The sequence below is a fragment of the Monodelphis domestica genome, chromosome 1 (assembly GCF_027887165.1).
Source record: "Monodelphis domestica isolate mMonDom1 chromosome 1, mMonDom1.pri, whole genome shotgun sequence".
Taxonomy (NCBI): Eukaryota; Metazoa; Chordata; class Mammalia; order Didelphimorphia; family Didelphidae; genus Monodelphis; species Monodelphis domestica.
Genome location: NC_077227.1, coordinates 505,249,359 through 505,274,741, shown reverse-complemented (window position 1 = coordinate 505,274,741; position 25,383 = coordinate 505,249,359). Strand labels below are relative to the sequence as shown.

Genomic DNA, 25,383 nt, shown 5'->3' with positions numbered 1-25,383 from the left:
GCCGAGGTCATCTACTGTACCCAAGGTCGTCCTTTTGTCTTGCCACAAAACTTGGATGATTCTGGAAGAGAGGCTGACAACTTGAATTCAATTTATGAAAGACTGAAGACATCAGCCCTTGATGCCATTAATTTTTTTTCGAAAAAAAAAAAAAGGGACAACAATATGGAAATTGTATTCAATGGCCTATAAAATCCCTTTCAGTTCAAAATCTGTGATCCTATGACTTATGTGAGCCTTTAGGTTGTTTCCTCATTTTGCACAATTAAATATGTCAATAAAATTGGTAATCTAAATGAAATGGATGAATTTCCTAATTCAGGTACTTTTCGTAACTTTTCTCTCTATTCTGACCTTCCCTTCCTTTTGACTTGTGTTTATATTTCCAGCCCTTAAATAAGTGCCAGGCACATAGTAAAGCGTTTAATAAATGCTTGTTGACTTGACCTGACCACATAACCTTTTGAGGTCCCCTCCTGGTCTCAAATCATGAATTTGTGACCTCTGTGACCTTGGATCCGTCACTTAATCTCTCATCTGTAAAACAAGAATTGGGTTGGTCTACAGGGCCTCTAAAATCCCAGATTGTGGGAGGAGGGGACTAAAAAATTTTAAAGATTCCTCCGAGATTTAAAAAAGTCGTGACCCTCTTTTCTCCTCCCTCCGAGGTGGGAGGCGGGGCTGAGGACGTCCAGGAGGCCGAAGGAACGCGGCGAGAGGACAACGCGTCGTCGTCACGTGACGGGATCCAACATGGCGGCGCCGTGGGGCCGCGGTGTCGCTTCCTGACGGGGGGGCGGCGGCGGCGGTGGTGGCAACCTGTGCCCGCCCCTGAGCCTCGAGATCTCCTTCCTACCCTGCTCCTCAGCCGGCGGAGCCCCTCCCCGACCCCGGCCATGCAGGAGAGCCAGACCAAGAGCATGTTCGTGTCCCGGGCTCTGGAGAAGATCCTGGCCGACAAGGAGGCGAAGCGGCCCCAGCACTCCCAGCTGCGCAGAGCCTGCCAGGTGGCGCTCGGTGAGCAGCAGCCCGTTCACCCGCTCGCTAGTCCCTACGGCCTCCTCTGCCCTCGCCCACGCTTCTCGCCCCGCGCCTCTTCGGGGTAGAGCCCCTTCCCCCTCCCGTGTTCCTCGTCGTCCTCCCCTTTCACCTTCCCTTGGGACCCGCGCCCTCGCCTCACTCTTCAGCCCCTTGCTTCCGGGTACCCCTCCTGGACTCTTCCCCTTGGCGCCGCAGCACCATCCTCCCCCTAGCGCATACCTGCCGCCTCTTTCCCATCACACCTCCTTTCCCGGACCTCTATCATCTCCCCCTCCCCCTCTCCTTTCTTTTGGGACCCTCCTGGTTTATTCCTTCCTTCTCGGTGTCAGCCCTTCCCTCTCACTCCATTCCCCACGTCCCAGACCTCCAGGCCAATATCCTTCTATATCGTACTGCCCTTTTGTATACATCCCTTTATTGGCAGTCCCCTTAACTATATCATTCTTAAAATAAAGTCCTCAGACACTTCCCTATTTCTTACCTCAGACTAAGCAGCTAAACTGAACGGTTCACCTGGCCTCACTTTTTCCTTTCCGTCCCAGTGTCAACAATTCTGCCCCGCCCCCCTCCTCTCTTAGGCCCCCTTCCTTACCATCCTCCTCCTTGCTAGGTGCCCTTTCGACCTATTATTAATGAAATCATAGAAATAAGGCTTCAAGAGACCTTAGAGAGCATCTGGTCCAGACCCTCTCATTTTAAAGGTGAGCAGCTGAGGCCTGGGTACTGGAAGTGACTTAGGATAGAATATTAGAGCAGGAAATTACCTCCCCTCTTTTTTTTTTTTAAACAAATGAGAAAAGTGAGACTTAAGAGAGAAGTGACTTCCCTCATTTCTCTGAATTTTCTTATTTTATTTCCTGGTTTCTCCTTCCATCATGCTCTCTGGATCCTCCTGGCCAGATGTGTTTCCCTTCGCTGAGCAGATAGATAGAAAATGCAGTGGTCATACTATGTTCTTGGAGTGGGAATAAGGCTCACCCAGGAAGTGCCTGATGTGGAATTTTTTTCCCCTTTGCATATTTTCCACATTCTTTCCTCAACAGAGGCATATAGGAAATCATAGCAGAGGTCATAAGGTGAAGAATGTTTATTCCAGATGCACAGAATGGAGGCTGGAAAAGGCATCACCAACTTCAACTTTTGCTACTTAAGTCGTTTGGAAGATAATAGCCACTTGCCACTTATAATTTAATTTGTCACTTGTAACTTCTTTTCATTTTTTTAAAAGACATTTACCTTCTGTTTTAGAATTAATAAGGGCTAGGCAATTGGATTTAAGGGCTTGCCCAGGGTTACATAGCTAGGATGTGTCTGAGGCCATATATGAACCCAAATCCTCCCGATTCCTTGCCTGGCATTCTGACCACTGAGCCATGTAGCTGCCCCAGCTTCATTTCTTTAAAAAAATTTAGAACCCCTTGGAAATGGCCAATGTTCTATTAATTGACCAAACAAATTGGAAGAGATTTTGGTTTTGCTACAATTTGAAGTTATCATCCCTACATTTTTTTTCTTATAGAAACTAATGTTGCTTGTGTAGGGGAAAATTGTAGTTTTAAACTAGTAACTTGTCTGAGTAAAAAGTGCAGGTTTAGTGAAAGAAATTTTGTTGAAGTTCATGTGTAATTTTTGAAGATCTTTAAAGCTTTTTTAGTTGTGTAGAATGTAATATAACTAATTTAATGTTAAGTTACCAAGGTGCTTTTGTTCAAAATAGTAACTGGTATAATGTTCTTTGAAATTTCAGGCAATTCTATTATATTGATAATGCTTAAAAGTTTCAGAAAATAGAGATATTTGGTACAAGTTTTTTAAAAAATTGAATTGTTATTAAACATTTTTATATGATTTTCATGGTATTCATTGGATTCCATCTTTTTACTTTATATTTTCTGATAAATTGTCCAGATTTTGAGTTTTTGTGATGTATATTGGTAGCATGGTGTTATATGTCATAATGCTCCAGAAGTGAGTTCTAAGACATGGAGTAATAAGTTCACTATAGTTAACTGTTTACTAAAACATTTTTTCCTATGGAATTGTGGTATTCCTAGATGTAAATAGACTATCTATGAGAAACTTTTGATGCTAGTAATATTTTCTTCTCCATGATGATAGATGTTATAGAAGTTCATCATTTAAGAGCTGGAAAAGATTTTAAAGATCAGCTAACCCTACCTGCTTATTTTACAGATGAGGAAATTGTGACCCAGTAGGTTGTAACTTGCCCAAGGTCACACACATATTAAGTTGAACTAGCATTGGAATTTAGATTGTTTTGATTTCATATAAAGCACTCTTTCCACTATACCAGATTTATGCATAAATGTATATATTGTGCGTTTAGAGTAATGAAATACTAATTTTCTTTTTTATACATGCATGAAATATATGTACACACATATATGCACTTTAATATCTTTACATAATATACATACATGCACAAACCTGTTACACTTTATTGTGTATATAACCGTGTGTGTATGTAAATTTGTGGATAGGAAAATTGGCTTAATATCCCCTGTATTGCTCAGAAATTTCCCTGACTACTCCTCTGTTATCTTGGGACTATCTTAGCCTTCTTGACACTAGCAATTATGGGCCCCTATAGACAAATTTGATTAATCTAACTAAGCCATAAGCATGGGAATCATTAACTTAACTGAATAGCATGATATCTACTATGAATATAACCTTAGTTCTAGGAGCTTCTTTAACAGTGAATCCCTAGGCATTGTTTTAAATGACATTTTTTAACAGACTCCTGAGTGCCTAATGAACAGAAGAAACGTCCCATTTTTCCAATTAGCAGTCAGAAAGAATACTGAAATATGATCAGTTAAATCTGCCTAGACTTCTCAAGGTGCCTGATGCCTTATGAATGATGATTCTTTGTAGGATGCCATTCTGGCATTTTTTTCCTAACTCTGAATACTTGAAATGTTGCTATGGAAAAAAAAAAGAATCTCTGAAACAATCTGAATGTTGATCTTCAGGTCCATTTAGTATTAACTTGAAAGTGAACCCAGAGAGGCCGTGCCTAAGTAGAGGAAGTGGAAATAAAAAGAAAATGAATGGGATGAAATTGGGTGTGACTGGTGTTGCAATGTAGCAGATATCTCAAGTTGGAAATCTTGATTTTGTGGCTGTTTCCCCTAAGGTTACTCCAATTACCAGACTCACCTGTTTGCTATTCCCTAACCCAATGTAGTAAAGGAGCATGTGTAAAATTAGGTGACAAATATACAAATTTTCTTTTTAAAGCTACTGTCTACTTCAAGATGATTGTCCAGATTTGGAAAATGAGAGACTTTTAACATGTAGATTATCTCCCAACATTTTTTTTATAAGAGCAAATGTAAATTGACTGTTCAAAGTTGTAATTCTTAGTAATACAACACAATTAGGGGAAACAACTTTTTAGAAATACATAGTTAGAATTATTTCAGAAAAGAGAGGCTGCAGAAGATAAGCATTTTCCATATTATTTATAATGGTTGATATTTTGGTTTGTCTTCCTGTCCTCTTTGATTTATAGATGCCATAAAACAGAATGTGATTATATTACTTGAAGTCTCAGTTTATTGGGACATTAACCTACTTATCCAAGTGGAGATCTGGATTTTGTCTTGTAAAAGGAGTGACAAACAGGATCACCCAGGTTTAGAGCAAGCTTGGTTATTTGCCTTACTTTAATGTTAATTGCTCAGGCCAGGCTGGGACTGCCTACTTCTAGTTCTGCCTACTTTTTATATGAGTCTTTCCTCAGTTTCTGTTAGCTGGAGATCTGGTGTTTGTCAATTTGAAATATTGTTTGTCCTTACTCTGTTAATTGGGCTATGATATATGCTTACAACCTTTTAGCACTGTTGAACTTAATCATAATAATGAGACCTAGTTCATAACAGTCTTATTCAAAAGTCATTTTCACTGCGATTGCTTGTAAAACTTTTTTTTTTCGTTTGGTATTGATATCTTTTGTACTGTATTTACATCATCTAAATATCTCCCAGTATTCCTTTCTTTCCTTCTCCAAGAGTGCCAGCTAGGTAGTAACAATGTTTAGAGTATTGGGCTGGGAATCAAGAAGACTGGAATTTATTATTTAAAAAACCTTTACCCTCTGTCTTAGAATAAATACTGAGTATTGGTTCCAAGGCAGAAGAGCAGTTAAGGCTAGGCAATTGGGGTTAAATGGCTTGTGCTGGATCACACAATATCCTTGAGCCATCTAGCTTCCCCATGAAAACAGGAGTTTAAATTGATCTCAGACACTTATTAGCTCTGTGTCCATGGGGAAGTCACTTAACCTCTATTTTTCTTAGTTACCTCACCTGTAAAATGAGAATAATACTCGTACTTACCTTCCAGGATTATTCTGAGGATCATATGAGATAATATCATAAAGCACTTATCACTGTGCCTGGCATGTAGTATACACATAATAAATGCTTATTTCCTTAATTCTTATGTAACATTATGTTTTGTGTTTTGTTTTTTAAAGAAAAAAAGGAGAAAAAAATTAGAAAATCAACAAATTGAAAAAGTTTGAAAATATATACAGTGTTCCATACTTATAAAACCACTCTCCTGTTTCTGTTTATATCTCTTTTTTGGGGCTATACTTGTTCTTTGTAATTTTGCACCATTCACTTTTGGTTGTTTTGTGGTTGTTCTTTCCATTTGAATTGTTGTAGTCATTATGTATATTGTTTGCTATTTCTAATTACTTCATTCTGTATCAATTTATTGAAGTCTTTCTCTGCTTCTTTGTATTCATCAAATTCATAATATGTAGAATAATATCCCATTGCATTCATGCATCACAATTTGTTTTGCCATTCCCCAAAGACAAGCATCTGATTTGTTTGCAGTTCTTTGCCACTGCAAATATTTTGAGATATATAAGGGCTTTTTTCTTATCTTGAGGTGATACTCCTAGTAGTGGAATCATGACCTCTCTTTAAATTACATTCCATTTCCTTAAATATACGGCATTTGGAGCTCTCATTAGATAGGTATTTTAGACTTGTAGTTTCTAGAGAGTAGGAACTGTTTTCTGCTTTTCTTTGTATCCCTAGTACTTAGCACAGTGCCTGGCAGAGAGTTAAGCATTTAATAAATGTTAGTTCACTGATTGATTTTAAAAATGATTAGGGAAATATCTGTCAACTTTCTATAAAGAAATGTCAGTTTAACACTTTAAAAAATTTTTTTAAGTTACACTTGAAACAGTTTTTGACAATAGTTTTTTTTGCACTTTAAAAATTATATTTTCTGCTTCCCTCCCACCCAGGAGTGAATAGTGTGATGTAGGTTATATATAACCATACTTTCATGTAATAAATATTTTCATATTGCTCATGACATGATAAAAGACACATACAATAGAAATCTCTTGAAGGAAATAATGTGGAAGATGTCATGTTTTGATCTGTCCTCAGATTCCATTTGTTCCTTCTTTGGCTATGGATAGCATTTTCTTCATAAGTTTCTTGTGGTTATCTTGGAGACTTGCTTTGCTGATTATGGTATAGTCCTTCACAGTTGATCATTATATAATTCTATTTCTGTTCTCTTGGTTCTGCTTACTTCACTTTGCATCAGTTCTTATGTCTTTCCAGATTTTTCTAAACTCATCTTGTTCATTGTTCTTTAAAATAGTATTCTATTACAACCATATATCATAACTTGTTCATCCATCTCCAAGTGATGGGCACCCCCATTGTTTTCAATTCTTTGCCACTACAAAAAGCTGCTAAAAATATTTTGGTATAGGTGGGTACTTTCCCCTTATCTCTGATCTCTTTGGGATACAGACCCAGTAGTGCTATTGCTGGTCCAAGGGTAGACAAGTTTAATAAACTTTAAAAAAAATGTTTACTGGAGTAACTAGGTGGCCCAGTGGATAGAGAACCAGGCCTGAAGACAGGAGGTCTAAGGTTAAAAAATGGCTTTAGACACTTCCTGGCTGTGAGGCGCTGAACAAGTCATTTAACCCCCATTACCTTGCCCTTACTGCTTTTCTACTTTGGAATCAATGCATAATATTCATTCTAAAATGAAAGGTAAAGGTTTAAAAATTGTTTATGGTTTGCTAGGCTGGATCACATTTCAGAAATTGTATGGTGTTTTGAGGAGAAAGAATGACTTGAAGAGGATGATGAGCAAAAGCTTCATGAAAGGTAGCACCTATTTTGAGCATTTAAGGAATAAATTTAAAACTAGTATAAAGGAATTCCTTGTGAATGATTGTCAACAAGGCACAGAGATAAAGGACAGGACAAAAATAGGGAATGCAGAGTATTCAGTTTTGCCAGAATGTAGAGTATGTATGAGATAAGACCAAAAAACTTAATTGGAGCCAGATTGTGATGGGCCTTGGCTTTTAGGATTAGGAATACCTTATTCAGGGGCAGTGGGATGCTCTGAAGGGTTTTTTAGCAGAGCAGTGAAGTTAATGAGGAAAACTCTGGGAAGCAATATGAAGAATGGATTTAGAGAGGGAATTGAGAAGCCAGGAAGATCTGTCAGGACACTTACAGTTTCATCAGTTTCATACTTTGTTGACAGCATTGATATAGAAATGAAATATTTGTAGTTCCCTAGAAATGTGGAGAATATGAACAAATTCCCACATTTCTGGGGCCCCTTGCCAACCCTAGTTTAGGAGCCCCAAAAGACTTCCATGGAGTGTCTAATTAACTGGCAATAAGACCTAGCTTAATTAATTCATTGACTCTTACTGCACCTAGGAACTCTTATTGTCTTTGAACACTGTTCAGTTTTCTGTTCTCATATTCTTTTCTATGTTTATGCTTATATTCACCCTATTTCTCATGTTTGGATTCAGAATTCTTAAGTTGGAGTCCACAAATAAATTTCAGGGGGGTCTGTGAAAAAAATATAGCTTTTAACTGAAATTTAGATAGTTAGGTAGAGCAATAGGTGCTCCCAGCACAAGTCCTGGAGACAGAAAGACCTGAGTTCATATCTGGCCTTAGACACTTACTAGCTGTGTGATCCTGGGCAAGTCACTTAACCTTGTTTGCCTCACTTTCCTCATCTTTAAAATGAGTTGAAGATGGAAATGGCAAACCACTCCAGTATCTTTGCTAAGAAAACCCTTCATTGGGGTCACAAAGAATCAGTGACAAAAAAAAAATGTTTAAAAGTTCTTGCTTAGAAAAGATTTCTTATTTCCCCTATTTCTGCCTTGAAGATCTTCCCTTTCAAAGTCTAATTACCACTTCTACAAAATTTCCCTGGTCACACACTCCTCTAATAGTTCTCTTAACCTTTATAAAATTTTCTGCACTTTCCTTAGGATCTCCTTTGTTCCTATAATATTCTTCCTTTATTATATTTATTTGGATACATATAATGTCATTCTTTCCTTCCCCATCCCAGTCCCCCACCAATACACATTAGACAGTAAGCTCTTTGAGGGCAATGACTAACATTTACAGGCTTTGTATTCCAAGTACCTAGCACAAAGTAGACCCATAATAAATGTTGTGGGATTGAAATTAAATTAAGAAATGAGGACCTGAATTAGGATTATGCTGAACTGTTCTCATAATGCTCATCCAAAATGCACACATGCAATGAAATAGTATAAAAGGCAGAGTAGAAAAAGTTTTATTTCTTGTGAAATTTGACATTGTCTTCATGTATGGTAAAGTGAATGCATAAAAGGTATTTGAAACAAACTAAGTGTCTCTGAGATTTGTGCTATATGTACTCATAAACACCAAACAAATATTTATTTAATGACCTTCTTATAGGGTTTTTGGATTATAGATGATCTAGGTACTCAGATATTTAAACAGTCAACAAATATTTACTTAATATTATGCCTACCATGTGCCATGCATTGGGCTAGGCTTTGGAGATAGAAGCACAAAGAATGAAACAATCCTTAATCTCAAGGAGTTTACTACATTTTAAGGGTGAGAAAACAAATACATCCAAACCTAGATACATCATAAATTAAAGTTAATAAGTATAAATACAAAGTAGTTTGAAAGGGAAGACATTGGCAGTTGGGATCAGAAAAGGCTTCATGCAGAAGACAGTGATAAAGTTGTATATTACAGGAAAGATGGGATTCTCAGAAACTAAAGTTAAGGAAGAATAAAACCAGGCAGTGATGGAATGCCTTGTGTGATGAACAAAAAGGAAGGATATTTTGGCTAGATAGCAGATGAAAGGGGAGAGAGTCTTGTGAGACTGGATAGGTATGTTAGGGTCAGATTATGTAGGACTTAATATCTTTAACAGATGAGTTTATTATTCTAGAGGCAGTAGGAAGCAAACCAGAGTTGATTGAACAGGAGAGTCACATAGTTAAATCTACATTTCTGGAAAACTACTTTGGCAGCAATTGTAGGATAGACTAGAATAGTAAGACTTGAGGCAGGGTGACTAATTAAGAGACTAAATAAGTGGTCTAAATAGGGGATAGTTGTGTAAGTTAGAGAGAAGGGGTCAGATGTGGTGAAGTTAGAATTGGCAAGAATTAGCAATGTGGAATGATGAAGAATCCAAGAAAATGTTGAGATTATAGATCTGGGAGACTGGAAGGATAGTGGTACCTTTGCCAGAAATAGGGAAGTTTAGAAGAGTTTGGAGGAAAATAGTACGAATGTTGCATAGTGTTATATATATTGAGTTTGAGATGTTTTGGGGACAGGCACAATAGACTGGCGCATAGTGGATATTGGGCCCACTAGACTTTGAGTCAGGAAGACCTAAATTTAAATCCTGTCTAACTTTTACTAGCTGTGTGAGCCTGGATAAGTTATAGAAGCCCTTTTAGTCTCAGTTTCCTTATCTGTAAAATAGGGATATAATGGCAATTTCCTTATAGGTAAGTGCATGGATGTTACCAAAGAGAACCTATGGAGGGGTGGTGAGACAGGAGAACCAGGAGAGAGCAGTGTCATTTGATGACCTCTGTTTAAAAAGTTACACGTAAAATAGTGGGTATTCTCTGTAATCATATTTTACTGTAATGCTAATTGGATAACTTCTTTGTCTCTTATGTATTTTATCAGTCCTGACTTTAAAGTTTGTGGGGAGTAAGAAATAATTAAAATATGGAGCTCTATGAATATACATTTTGTAGAACATAAACTCCCTGATAGCAGGTACTATTTCCTTGTTATTTCTGCTTCCTAGCTAGCCCAGTGCTAATAGTAGATGCTTAATAAATATTTGTTCAACGAGAAAGACTTCATTTTCATTATTAAATGTTTCTAATTTAGGGGAATATTGTCCAGCAGCAAAATGGATAACTGTCTTCATTTTTTGTGAAATGGATTTGTGAAACAAAATTTTTTTTATTCTTTCAGTCAGAAGCAAAAATCTGAATTATTTTAGAATTTGTCGCATTAACAATTTTTGATGAACTTACCAAAATACTTAATAAGTGATTCTGAGCTTTAAAATTTTTTTAAGGATGTGGCAGAGGCAGCAGTGTTTGTGTATGAAAGCTTTTAGTTGATATGTCTTAATAGTTGTAAAAATCCTTAGGGGCAATATATAGCCTAATATATAAGGAACTTGGAGCCCTCCAAAATGCAATGACTTATTGAAGTTTACACATTTGTTTATGTCTCTTTAATTACAATTATATTTCTTTTAATATTCTGCTTTACTTTTCATGTTAGTGTAATTGAAAAAATGCTCTTAATGTTAGTCATCCAATTTATGAAGTTTGACAAATACTGCTACTATTTTATAAATATTGTTAATGTAAGGGATTGTGATGTTACAGAATAAAGCAGATACAGATGTTTTCATTAATAGTAGGGATCCTCAGGGGCAGCTAGGTGGCTCAGTAAATTGAGAGCCAGACCCAGAGATTGGAGGTCCTGGGTTCAAAATTGGCCTCAGGACACTTCCTAGCTGTGTGACCCTGGACAAGTCACTTATCCCCCATTGCCTAGCCCTTACCACTCTTCTGCCATGGAACCCATATACACTATTGATTCCAAGATAGAAGGGTAGGGTTTAAAAAAAAATGGTAGGTATCCTTTTTTTTTTTTAAGATAAGAATTCGAGATGGGCATTGAGATTAAATGCATTATTTTTTGTTAAAAGTATTAATAACTTAGCAAAAACTCCATATACAACATAATGCCATAGAATGTCAATTGGAAGGGACTCTAAGGAATCACAGGTGAGGAAACTGACTCAGAGAGGGGACAGTAGATGTCTCTAGGCAAATAGGCAGTTAAGGAAAGTCAGAATAGAAGCCTGGTCTCCTGGCTAGTAATTGGACTGCTAATATGATTAGTGCATAAACTATTTATATTTGTTTGTTGGATTATTATTAGAATTTATTTAAATATCCCTGCTAAAATAAACAAAATTACCAGTATTGGTTATAAAAAACCATACAAATAGATGTCTTGACTAATGAACCAAATGTTGGGTATATTTGAACCTAGTGTCCTGGGTGCCTAAACTACAGGAGAGTCAATAAAATTAGAAAGATCATTCTTTGTAGAACAGTGAATTTTTGAAGATTTTTAATAAATTGGTAAATACGTAGCCTTAAAAATGAAATAGTTCATTACTTTATTTAGGTCTCACTGTTCACAACTGACATAAATATAGATCCATGCTCTTCTACAGGGGTGAATTTCTGAAAGTTGTCTAAAGTTTCTATATCCTTTTTTTTTTTTAATCTAAAAATGACTCAGTTGAGCTAGTATTTTCTAAAGTTCCTTGCAGTTCTGAGTTCTTTGATCCCATTATCAACTGAACAAAAATGTATTGAGGTCTACCATGTACAAGGCATTCAGGAAAGGTTATGGTGATGTAAAAGTGAAAATGACAGCTTTAGACATCAAGGAATTTGTGATTTACTGGAGATGCAGAATATGCACAAATAAATATAATATGAAGTACAGTTTCATGGGGTAAATGAGGAGTTCCAATAAACTGTTCATAGAGATCATAGATTTCAGTGCTGGATAGGACCTTAGAGATCATCTGGTCCAATATTCTTTTTCCACACATGGCTTGACTGAGTTGGAAAAATTTTTGCAAGCTTCCTTTGTAAAGTAGTGTTAGAACTAAAACTAGAGCCCAGGTCCCCAGAGTCCTAGTCCAATGTCCTTTGAGGGATATAACTACCTCTATGCTTTCAAATTTGAACTGCATATTTTTGGGAAATGCTTTTATATTTGATATTTCATTCCTGGGTACACAAGATAATTTGCCTTAACTGTGCTAAAGAATATTGACTTGGCTCAGACACTTTCTTGAGGCTCTTCTTAGAGTTGACAGGGAATGTAGCTTCCTTAGCACTGGAAAACAGAAGGTTGAATTGTACCTGTGTGACATTACAGATATAATTGTAATCTTTTCTTTCTTTGATTAAACAGGAATGGGAGCCACAGGAGGAATTTTGTGGAGGACTTTTTTTTTAAAAACAACCATTTTTCATTTGTACTCAACCCAGCTCACTCTTTCTCATACTATTCATTTTTTGCTTCCATTATTAGATCTGCCCTTTTGGTAGAAGGGAAACTAACGGTTTTTAAGAGCTGGTTATTACCATATGCTACCATAATGCACTTTTTATTTTAAAAAATGTTTTTATTGATGTTTTTTGCATTTTGTCATTTCTGGACTTTTTTCCCCACTCTCTGTCCCAGACAAAACAACAAGTGTAGTGACACATTGTATACAGCCTTCTGTCCTCATAGACACCATGTCTCTGTGAAGAGCAGGGAAGTATATTTTATTATCTGTTTTGGAGGCCATCATTTGTTTTTCAGTCCAGAATTCAGTCTTGTTTTAGTGTTCTTTTCATTTTACAGACTACCTTGGAGATATTGTCAATTCAATTCCAGACCACTGCAATAAAATGAATTTCACAATAAAAGTCACATGAATATTTTGGTTTCCCAGTGCATATAAAAGTTATGTTTACACCATACTGTAGTATGTCAAATGTGTAGTAAGCATTATGTCTTTAAAGATTCGCTTACCTTAGTTTAAAAATATTTAATTGCTAAAAAATGCTAACCATCATCTTGCAATTAATAACCAATCATCTTTGCAAGTGGGCACTCTTGCCTTAATGTTGGCAACTGGTAATCAATCAGAGTGGTAGGTGCTGAAACTTAGTGGGGCTGTGGCAATTTCTTTTTTTCCCAATTAATTAATTAATTGAGAATATTTTTCCATGGTTATATGATTCATGTCCTTTCCTTCCTCTCTTCCCTCCCCCCTCCTGGAGCTGACAAGCAGTTCCACTGGGTTATACATGTATCATTGTTCAAAACCTATTTCCATAATACTAGTATGGAAATATTAATAATGATAATTTAAAATCAAAATCCCAATCCCCACAGTTCTTTCTCTGGATGTGGATAGCGTTCTTTCTCTTAAGTTCCTCCAGATTGTCCTGTCATTGCATTGCTGCTAGTAGAAAAGTCAATTACATTCAATTGTGCCACAATGTATCAGTCTCTGTGTACAGTGTTCTGGTTCTGCTCCTTTTGCTCTGCATCAGTTCCTGGAGAAATTTCCAGGTCACATAGAAATCCTCCAATTATTTAATCCTTTCGGCACAATAGTATTCTATCACCATCAGATACCACAATTTGTTTAGCCATTCTCCAATTGAAGGGCAGCCCCTCGTTTTCCAATTTTTTGCCATCACAAAGAGCATAGCTATAAATATTTTTGTGCATGTATTTTTCCCTATTGTCTCTTTGGGGTACAAACTCAGCAATGGTATATCTGGGTCAAAGGGCAGGCAGTCTTTTAAAGTCCTTTGGGCACAATTCCAAATTGCATTCCAGAATGATTGGATCAATTCACAACTCCACAAGCAGTGTATCAGTGTATTAGTGTCCCAGTTTTGTGGAAATTTCATAATATAAGACAACAATGACGTTTGTTGCATCGATTGACTCTTAAACACTTAAGAATCCATTGTAAGACTATTAATTGGCCTAGTTTCAATATGTTGTGCCTCAGGGAATAGGAAGAACTGAGATAGGTGATAACCAGTCTATGGAACAGTCAGAATACATGCATCATTTATCAGTTAAGTTCTATGTCTTATTTGGACAAGGTATGTGGTGCCTTCAAACAATTACAATAGTAACATCAATGACCACTGGTCACAGATCACCGTAACATGTGTAATAATAATGAAAAACTTTGAAATATTCAAGAATTGCCAAAATGTGACACAGTTGTATAATGTGAACACATACTATTAGAAAAATAGTGCCGGTAGACTTGCTTGCAGGGTTGCCTCAACCCTCAATTTGTAAAAACCACAGTATCTGCAAAGCACAACAAAGTGAAGCTCATTAAAACAAGGTATGTTTGTTCTTTGTAATCTGTGTTGTCCTGGTTTGGCTCTGCAACTGTTCACATAAATCTTCATATTTCTCTTGTTTAGCACACTAAATTCCTCATATGTAATTTCTTAATTATAAGACCCTATTTTTTTTCACTCCTTTCTCTTTCTTTTTTCCTACTCTATAATCTTTTTTTCTTTTTCTCTAAAAGGTGGTATAGTAACTTTCTGTATGAAAACCTGGTGGACTAGAGAGTATAAAAATATTGATCCACATTTTAGATGAGAAAGTAGAGTCTCAGCGAGATTGTGTATTAAAATTGCCCATATTCACACTAGTAAATTCTGAAGCCAGAATTTGAAATCAGATTGTTTTTTGCTTTTGAAAAAATTTATACCATAGTGTGTCAGTCTCTGTGTATAATGTTCTCCTGGTTCTGCTCCTTTCACTCTGCATCAATTCCTGGAGGTTGTTCCAGTTCACATGGAATTCCTCCAGTTCATTATTCCTTTGAGTACAATAGTATTCCATCACCAACAGATACCATATTTTTGTTCATCCATTCCCCAATCAAAGGGCATCGCCTCATTTTCCAAATTTTTGCCACCACAAAGAACACAGCTATGAATATTTTCGTACAAGTTTTTTTCCTTATCTCTTTTGGGTATAAATCCAGTAGTGCTATGGCTGGATCAGAAGATAGGCAGTCTTTGAAATCAGGTTTCTTGATTCTAGTACTGGTGTTCTTTCCTACTCAGGCCTAGCTACTACATTGTTGTTTCTTTTTTTCTACTCCCGTCCTTAATACTTAGGCCAGTTGCAACACTCAAAGCTAAGTTTATTCCCCCTAATTTAAGAGAATAGCATCTTTTTCCTTATTATTATACTTTTTTCTGGTTATGTTATTCCTTCTATATTTTCTTTGCTTTTATTCTTAAAATTAAGGAGATATAATTTTTGTTCCCATTGTGTGCCCATTGAAATTTCTTAAGTCTAATGTAGTAAATATTTTTTGAGTAAATGATACAAGCAAATTTAGCTGGCATATATGGCTATGCTTAATGGTTAAGATATTTGCTAATTTTCTCCTGAAAGATTTCCCCATCCCCCACTACATCCCAAAATATATTTGAATTATTAAGGAGGTTCTTAATAGCTATAATTTTTCTGATGATAATTTTTGATAGCATAGTGGTTTGGACTTAACCAGATAGATAGACATCCGTGCCAAAGGGGACATTGTTTCAGAGATAATCAGAGACTTTTATTTCAGCCTAGTTTAAATTAATTAAGTACCTGATAGTAAAAACTAACATTTATATAGGGCATTAGAGTTTGCAAAGTGCTTTACATTTGTTATTTAATTTGAATTTCACTATAGGCCTGTGAATTAAATATGAATCCCTTGTCCTTATTTTATAAAATAGGGTACTGGGGCTTACTGGAGTTAAGTGATTTGTCCCATAATACCTAAATGTCTCAAGTGTGATTTGAAACACCTGACTCTGAGGGCAGCACTCTACTCACACTGCCATACTGACTAGAATTCAAGGATGCTGTTAGCTGTATACAATGTTCAACTGGATTTGCTCACTTCACTTTGAATCAGTTCATTTAAAACTACCTAGTTTTTTCAGAAAACATCCTGCTTATCATTTCTTATAACACAAAAGTGTTTTTATCACAACTTGTTTGGTCATTTTCCAATTAATGGGTATTTCTTCAATTTCCAATTCTTTGTTACTACAAAAAAAGCTGCTTTAAAAGTTTTTGTATGTCTTTTCTTTAATTTCATTGGAGTACAGATAGTCTAGTCTAGTAGTAGTCTCTCGGTAACCGAGGATGACGATTGTCTTTGTGCGCTTTCATCTGTGATGTAGATGAGTGTGCACAAAAACACTTGTGCGTGAAGGAGATTTAAGTGGAAAAGTCGATGCACAGAGACAGTCCCACTCTCTCAGCATTGGAAGCCTGGGTCCATTGGCACGAAAAGTCGTGCCTGGAGACACCTGGAGACTTCCTCAGCTGCATTGGATGGCCGTGTTGTCCTTTGTGCTCCAACACGCCCTAAGCACTCCACAGTGCTTTGCTGCGTCGCCCTCTCAGCCGTTGAACCTTCTTATTGGTTTCTTCCATCTGTTCGGCTGAAGCAGTCTTCACATGCTGGGTGAGCAAAGCCCTGGTTCACCAGGGGTCGACGGCGACCCGATGGCTACCCTCACAAGGTTTATTAGCTGGCCTGTCGAAGCCGTTGCCCAGGGTGTGGCGCTGCCACATGCTAGCAGCTACTAGGAGCCACAAGTGAGAGCTGGATGTCAGGTGAGGGTCAGAGGCTGGAGAGCTGCCCTAGGAGGGCACGACAAGCCCTCCATACCAGAGATACTACTCTCTGAGCACCCCATACACCCCGAGTACAGATATTGCTGGATTAAAAGGTATGCACAATTTTATGGTTCTTTTGGCATAGCTCTAAATTGTTCTCTAGAATGGCTGGACCAGTACACAACTCTGCCAAAGTACTAATTTTCCATTTTTTCCACTTCCCCTTCAGTGTTTTTCATTTTCCTTTTCTATCATATTAACCAATCTGATAATTGTGAGGTGGTCAAGAGTTGTTTTAATTTGCATTTCTCTAAACAGTTATTTAGAGCATTTTTTCATGTTACTTTTGATAACTTGATTTCTTCAGAAAGTTGCCTGTTTATATCCTTTGACCATTTATCAATTAGGGAATGACTTGTACTTTTATAAATTTGGCTCAGTTCCCTATGTATTTTAGAAGTGAGACCTTTAGCTGGGGAAGCTTGCTGTGAAATTACACTTTCACCCCCCACCCCAGTTTTCTGCTAATTTTGGCTGCATTGGTTTCATTTATGCCAAGCCGTTATAATTCCATGAAATTAAAATTATTCATTTTACTTCCTATGGTTCTCTAACTCTTGTTTGATCATTAACTCTTTTCCATCAGTCTGACATCACTCTTTATATCTAAATCATTTCTTTGTTTTGACCTTGTCTTATATATGGTATGAGATGTTGGTCTTTGCTTAGTTTCTTCCAAATGGCTTTGCAGTTTTCTCAGCAGTTTTTGTTAAATGGTGAATTCTCGTCCCCAAAGCTTGGATCTTATACTACATTACTATAGTCATTAAAAGCTGTATATTGTGTACCTAACCTATTCCACTTATCTACCATACTGTTTCTTAGTGAATACCAGATTGTTTTCATGTAATATAGTTTGAAATTGGTTCTGCTAAAGCTACTTTTCTTCACTATCATTTATTGGCTTGTTTGTTTTTAATATTTACCTTCTGTCTATATTGATCCAAGGCAGAAGATGGGTAAAGGGTAGGCAGTATGGGTTAATTGACTTGCCCAGCGTCACAGAGCTAGAAAGTGTCTGAGGCCACATTGATTGTTTTTTAAAGGCATTTGGCAAAGTATAGTAGTAACTGATATTGATAGAATGCTATAAAGTTTACAGAATGTTTTACATCCATTATCTTTGCCACTCTAGGGAGAAACCTCAGAGGCCATCTAGTCCAACAACTTTATTTTAAAGGTGTGGAAACTGAGACCCAGGAAGGTTTAAGTGCTTCTCAGGCAGTAAGGATCAGAGATGGAATTTGAATCCAGTCAGAATTCTCTGATTTTCGGTCTGGCTCACATTGTTTTATAATCTTATTTGATCCCTACAATAACTTTGTGAGATACATTCTACTGGTATGATTATCTCTATTTTACATAGGAGGAAAGTGAGGCTCAGAGAGATCAAAATCCCATCAGAGGTGGGATTTGAAACCATATCTTGATTTTCAAATCAAGTACCTTTTCACTACCCAAGTCTGCTTTCTTGATGTAGAGGGTTCTCTCAGCAAAGTGTGTCACACTTCTACCTATCAGAGAATCTAGGGTAATTATCTATATTGGTATTGACTTCAAATGAAATAGAAAATGCTAGACATAGATTACGCACTTCTTTGGATTATGCCCTTTGAAGGATCCATATAAAAGATTCTTTCTGGAGAGTTTCTTCCATTTTTTGCAAAATGCATTGTATTCTTTGAATGTAATTTCCTCAGTGAAATTCATAGCAGTTTGAATATTAGAAAGCATGTTACTATATAACTTACTTTGGCCAGATACCAAAGAAGGAATAGGTGTAACTCAGAATTGAATAGGAGAGAGAAACTGGATTTTGTCTAATTTGGGAAATTACAGTTATAATTATCTCTAATTGCTAGTTGCTTCAAAAGCCCATTTTTCTAATATAACAGTATTCTGGTGATGCTATATGACTCTGTATGATGGAAATCACAGGATAAGAGGAAACATAATTGCAGGTGACACAAAAGGAATAACTAACATATAGTGCTTTAAGGTTTGTATTATTTCATTTGATCTTTAAAGCAATTCTGTGAAACAGATGCTATTATTTCCTTCATTTTATAGATAAGACAGCTGAGGTAAGAGAGGTTAGGTCACTTTCTCAGTCACGCAGCTAAAGACTGAGGCAGGTTTTCTTCTTACTCTAAATCTAGTCCTCTGCTTAGGAAATGGAAAGCTACATAGTGTAGATACATAGGCTACTGCATATTACCAATGATGTATGGAAGTAGTTGTATTAAAGTCACCATCAAGGGCATGTCAGAGAAGAAAAGAGGATAGCTCATTTATATAGCAGGAAGAAGAATTTGCAAATGGACCCTGTTAGTGAAGAAAAAACTTGTTCAATTGGCCATAAAAATAAGAAATGGTACTCTGTGTAGAGCTCCTGTAAGGCAGTCATTATTCACCTCCATAAACTTGAAATCTGAAATTCCTCTTTCTAACCATAATTAATCTTTCCATATATGACTCTAGATTATATAAAGTTGTTTTGCCATCTAAAGCCCTTTAAGTGTTTTAAGACAGTGCAGTTCCAACATATTTTTCTGTACTAATGTACAAATTACTTCCCTTTATGTATACTTTGTTCCAAAAGGAATAAAAATAGTGTGTTACTATTCTCTGTACATATTTCATCTTGGGCCTCACAGGCTTATGATATTCTCACTCCCAACCCCTCTGTATTTTAGTTCCTACCCAAAGAGGACTAAAATGATATCACTATGTTTGGAATCAGTGTACAGTATACACTATGACTGATCAAACCAATATGAGCTTGGAAGGCTCTACCACAGATCATGTACAAATAGCTGGTATGATTGTTTGGGTTGAAGATTTCTCTAAGTTTGCAGATCTCATGTTTATTTTGACCCACTGCAATTCTGCTTTGCTCATAAAGCAGAGCACCTTCTTTGATGTGGACATATCATGTTGGACAGTCCTGTGTCAGTGTCTCCCATGTTGCACATCAGTACCTAAGTTCTTTAGTGAAACTATTAGAATATCCTTGAATCCCTTCATTAGACCTCCACTTGCCTTGTGTGAGTTCTCGGTAAAAGAGTCTTTTAGGTAAACGTACATTTATTATTTGTGTTACATGGCCAGCCCATTGGAGTTATTCTCTGTAATAGAGTTTGAATTCTTGGCAGTTCACCTTGAGAAAGGACCCAAGTGTCTGTACTATCTTTCCTGAGGGCCTTCAGAATCTTCCTAAGACAATTCAAATGAAAGCAATTCAGTTTCTTGCTTGGTGACCAAGTCATTAGCCGAAGGTAACATCAGCCTTTCTCTTAATAGTTATCTCTGTACAAATAATTCACTTATCTGTGTTTGCAGCCTCCTCTCTTCCATCACCAAACTACCTGTTAGATATTTTTAATTATTTGTTGCATGGGCATCTCAAACTCTACCTGTCCAGAATAGAACACCTCCCCAAACCCTCAGGAGGAGTTTTGAATTTCCCTAATACATAGTCCTCCCAGTCTATCTAGTTAATAAATACTTGATTGATTGATAGTCTTTATGAACCTGGGAAAAGCACCTTCTTCTTGCTCCAGTCAACTCTCAAAGACTATATAAGTTGTTGAAAATGTACCAACTCTCAAAGACTATATAAGTTGTTGAAAATGTACCATTCCACATTGATGGAGAAAAATCTTTACTGAGAACCCCCTGCAAAGGTATTATTTTTTTTAAGTGAAAAATGGTCATGAATTTAAGTGCTTATTATATGCCTGGTATTGTACTATGCTCTGGGGATACTATAACCCCTTAGCTCAAGAATCATGCATTCTAATAGGAGAAAACAACTTTGAGGGGAATTAAAAGATGGGGAAGGGAGGAAGGCATGGCAAGGGTACTCAGACAGAGTGGTATGGTTTGGAAATGGCTTCAAAGAATATAAGCTCCTTTGGGACAGAGGTTTTTTCTTTGTATCCCCAGCACTTGACAGAATGCCTGATCATCCAAAGAAGGGATTGATATATATTTATTTGCTTGATTACTGGTTGAAGTTTTTATACTTAACAATTCTGTATACAACTTCATATGGTGTAAGCAGTCCTTTTGATATCTTAAATATGCTTTTTTGAACAATTTGCTTTTTATTAACAACATTTTTAATTTTCTTTGAATAATTTTTTGGTATTGTCAATATACTCTATGTGTACACTTTAAAGGTATTTCAGTTTTTTAGATTTCATGCTCTCTAAAACTAAATAATAGTACCTCATAGAGGTATGGATCATATGGTTATATGGATCATGTGACATAAAGTGCTTTGCAAACCTTAAAGTGCTATATGAATGCTAGTTATAATTATTACCATCATAATTGTTTTGTTGGTTTACTTTGTAAACCAGTATTTCATTATGTATTTAATTTGACCTATTTTAAAACATTTTATCCATTTAAAAAATGAGATGGAGTTCCAACTTCACCAGAGCCACACCAAAAAAAGCTAAAGTTTAAAGCATTTTGATTTTCTTTTGAACCATTCTGGAGCTTTTTGTTTTATGTTGTTTCTGAGAAGGCAGCAGGATTTATTTTGTTGGGTAATATTAAATGATTTTTCTTCATATTATAATACTTGCTCAAAGTGCTTTGGTCTCTCTCAAGGTTTTACTTATTCTCCCTTTTATCTTCACTTTTGGTTTATCTTTGTGTTGTTTTTATTTTATTTATTTTATGCCTTTGTTCTTGGTCTTTTGATTTTTTTTTTAAGCTGGTATTTCCCATCACTTGCATCTGAGAATCCTCTTCACACTTTGATCCTTCCTCCTTAAAGCTTCATTTCTTTGGGAAATATTCTAGTTGACTTGATTGGTAGAAAAAGACCAGCTTCAGCTAGGATTCTGTCACCTTTTTTTTTTTTCCAAAATTTATACTTATTCCCTCCAGGCTGTGATGCTCATTGTTGATACTTTTGTCCTGCTTGAATCTTTTATTCTTCTCCCTTTCCTTTATGTTCCTGGGCAGAATGAATGTTTATCGTCTATTGGGTTGGGCCGGGGATCAGAGTCCTTATATCGAACCCTAAGATGGTTTGTGAATTTGCCTTTGTTCACAAACTGTTCTAGGTATATAGATTGGGTGTAGGAGTACTGAATGGTAGCTCCATGTTCTAGAATTCTTATGATGTTATTTCATGAGGCTTTTACTTTGTACTGGTTTCCTGTTTTAATTTATAGATTCCGGGTTGAATCCAGCTCAACTCTTATTTTCATGAAGGAATTCCAATGATGGGAAATATGTGATACGCTAAAAAAATATATAGAGAGACTTCTACCAAAAGTTTCCTTTGGGTAGAAGTTTAAAAAACTAGATTTTTCTGGACCATTTGTGGATAAAGAAGAAATAGTAACAGTGGACACATCACAAAATATCTTTACTTTGAGGTTTGAAGTTGGAGAAGTTTGCAGAAAGCAACTTTTTTCTTCTTTCCGATCAGGGAATCCTTAGCAAACCCAACCTTACTTAATACCAATAAATGCAAAAACTAGAGAGAAACCTCACTATGATTAGCTTTCATCAGATTAGGTACTAATGTTGCTCTGTGACATGAGCTCATTATCCAAATGGCCTTGACTTTGTGAACATTGATTTCTGAAAGCTTATTTATCCTTCTCATGGTATCAGAGCTCATTGATCATTCCTACAAATTCATGTCTCCTCTTTTACCAAGATAACTAGGGAAGAGAGGCAAAGCTGGATCTCATCTAAATGCTATGTTCCTTATGTACCTGTACTCTTGTTCCTGTAAGGCTGTGACTTCAGATTATCTATTTCCTTTCAGTTTGCAGAGATGTTGGTTGTGTGTATAGATATTTCTTCAGCTCTTTTATGGATGGTGTGGGTATAATTGGCCTGTATGTAAACAAGTAAAAAATTAGCAATCTGCATTTTAATGTAAGTGTAATTTTTCTGTAGAGTTCTGAGGTAAAGTCATGGACAGTTTGCCAGCAAAAAAGAATCCTAAACTTTCAGAACTGAATGTCATGGAACTGCTAAGAACAAAATTTCACAAAATCCCCACTATCAAAAGACACCATGTAAGGGGAAATGTTGATATGTAAATCTAAATCACTAATGGCTTAAAGGTTTTTGTTTGTTTGTTTTAGAATGAGTGATCTGCTACATTATCTTTTTTAAAAAAAACCTAGCTTTCTCTCTTAGTAACAACTCTTAAGACAGAAAGACCAGGGCTATGCAAACAAGGTTAAGTGATTTCCCCAGGGTCACATAGTTAGGAATTATCCGTGTCCAGATTTCAATTCAGGCAAATCCTCCCAACTCCAGACCTGGCTCTCTATTCACTGTGCCACCTAACTGCCCCTGATGCCATACATTATCTCCATATATGATACAGAGATATGATGTACTGCAATTTACTATTTAAGTGTAAAGAACCTAAGCTCTAGGATTACATTTTTCTAAAGGGGAAAAAATATCCTATATATTTTGGTAGTGGATTAATAAAACCCACTGATATTGTTTTCTTAAACCTTATTATTTCTTGAAACAAAGTATCAACCATCCGACTGCTTAATCCCTATTTTAACATAACATTTTGCTTCTCTTTCTGTAACCACTATTTTGTCTTCTGTGTAACCCATATTATAATAAAAGTTGTTGAGTCCAAAAAAAAGTTAAACATAATTGTTACATGTATCTAATGTACCTTTTTTTTTGTCTTTCTTTTTAGATGAAATTAAAGCAGAGCTAGAAAAGCAAAGGTAAGCTATGGAGCTGGCTACTGTTATCTTTTGTTAAGCATATTGGAGAAGTGAATTGTTCAAGAGTTGTACAGCATTAGTCCTAGAGCTAGAAATAAATTCCATGATTCCCAGCCTCCCACTCCCATGCTTTCCCCATTATATCAGGCTGTCTCTCATATATATATGGAAAATAGAATGAGGAGCTTGCAATAATCTTTATACTTTTTTCATAATACTTGGTGGGTAGTAATTAATATATAAATAATGGGATATTATATTACTGGGCTCATGGGGACAATCAAGATAATTTTAATGCTAATGTTTTAGCTTTTTTTTGACAATAGGATCAAAATCTTTTTTGTCAGTTATGTTGCCATAAGCATGTAAAAAGCTTATATCTGTTCAAGTCCTTAATAGTGGTGATAGTTGATCTCTTTCTAGCAATCCAAGTATAATTAATGCTAGGAAATAGATCAGCTGAAAAAGGTCCTGAAAAAAGCTGAAAAAAGATCCTGCTGCTTGTGGTGCTTGTCTATTCCCTAATGTTTAGGTTTAAATTTTTAATTATCTAGCTCGTAGATTCTCGTTTGTAGTCACATATAATTTGAAAACTGCAAACAGAAAAGGTAGTTCTAAATTTGTGCTAAAGGGGTAGAGCCAAGATTGTAGCTTACTAAGAAGCGAAAGCTGAAAGTACTGTGATAATCCTTCCAAACTAAATATGTGTTAACAACTTTTTTCCCTTAACTCTTTCCCCTTTCTTTTGTTAAACCAGACCTGGGGCTGCTGCACCACCAAAAGCAAATTTCATTGAGGCTGACAAGTATTTCCTTCCATTTGAACTAGCCTGTCAATCAAAATCTCCACGGGTGGTCAGTACATCACTAGACTGCTTGCAGGTAATGTGTTTAAATTTAACACTGCCATGAAGTTTTAAGGCCTCTTCAGAGCCAGTGATTAGGTGTTGCATAAGAACATTTTGAGTATCCAGAATAATTTCAGAAGTAAAGAAGTGAATTTTTTTTCCTCTTTGCTAAGGGTGGTATGGATGTAATCGGGAAACCAGCTAAGATGATTAAATAGGAAGAAGCCGTATAGCCCAGCTCTCCCCCACAGCTACTCCATAGAACCCTAGGAATACAGCAGACCAAATCTTGTTAGAGAAATCCAAGGAAAAATCACACCAAGTCATTTTGTTCCAGATATGTTCAGCATATGGAGACAGAAAGGTTTGTGGACACTGAGTCTATTTGGAAGGACACTTCTAAGAGCCTTCCAGTGCAAGAACTGAACAGAGGTCTGGGGATGTACATTTTAGGCAAGAAGAGACCCTGGATTAGCATAGAAGAGCCTGATACTATTGCCAGAGGAAAAAAGAGATGCCAGTTGGAAACTATTGCTCATACCCTAGAGTGGAATCTCAGATCAAATATAGACTAAGGAAGGGACTTGTACCTGGGGTGACAGACTAGGACAAGAAGCAGTTGCAGGCCTAATTGTAGGCCTGATAATGGACTAAGAATGGGAACAGAAGAGAGCAGAAGCTGTGATGCTCTAATCCTATCAAGTAAGCAGTATGTCAGTTCTAGCTTCCAAACCATTTTCAAGCTTACAAAAAAAAAAGCAGGTTAAGGAGCTTAGATCAAGAGGAAATTTGGAGTTCTGTTATGTTGATCCTGTGACTCTATGAGCTAGCTGACCATGGTTGGTTTTAGAAGCAGTTTACTGTAGCTTCAACTAGGGCCTAGTCCTAGTTGTGTGGCTCACACTCAAACCCAGGTCAGGATTAATGAATTGGTTAGCTCCACTGGTCAACAGCAAACTCTGGACAGGGGGTTAATGTTGCAAAAAAAAATGATTTTTATATGGAAGGCAGAGAGTGAATTACCAATAGGGAATTG

General features: G+C 36.5%; 1 protein-coding gene across 2 annotated transcripts in view; it reads left to right on the top strand.

Moving 5' to 3' along the window:
- The first annotated feature begins 665 nt into the window (after nt 1–665).
- ARFGEF2 (ADP ribosylation factor guanine nucleotide exchange factor 2) overlaps nt 666–25,383 on the top strand; it is a 120,298-nt gene continuing 95,580 nt past the window's right edge. The window contains exons 1-3 of one of the 2 annotated variants that reach the window (XM_007475772.3): nt 666–1,017; nt 23,470–23,500; nt 24,258–24,381. In XM_007475772.3, the coding sequence (XP_007475834.1) occupies nt 897–1,017; nt 23,470–23,500; nt 24,258–24,381 (276 nt within the window). In that variant the 5' untranslated portion in view covers nt 666–896. The remainder of the gene's footprint in view (nt 1,018–23,469; nt 23,501–24,257; nt 24,382–25,383) is intronic. The other variant, XM_007475773.3, reaches the window with a different exon arrangement.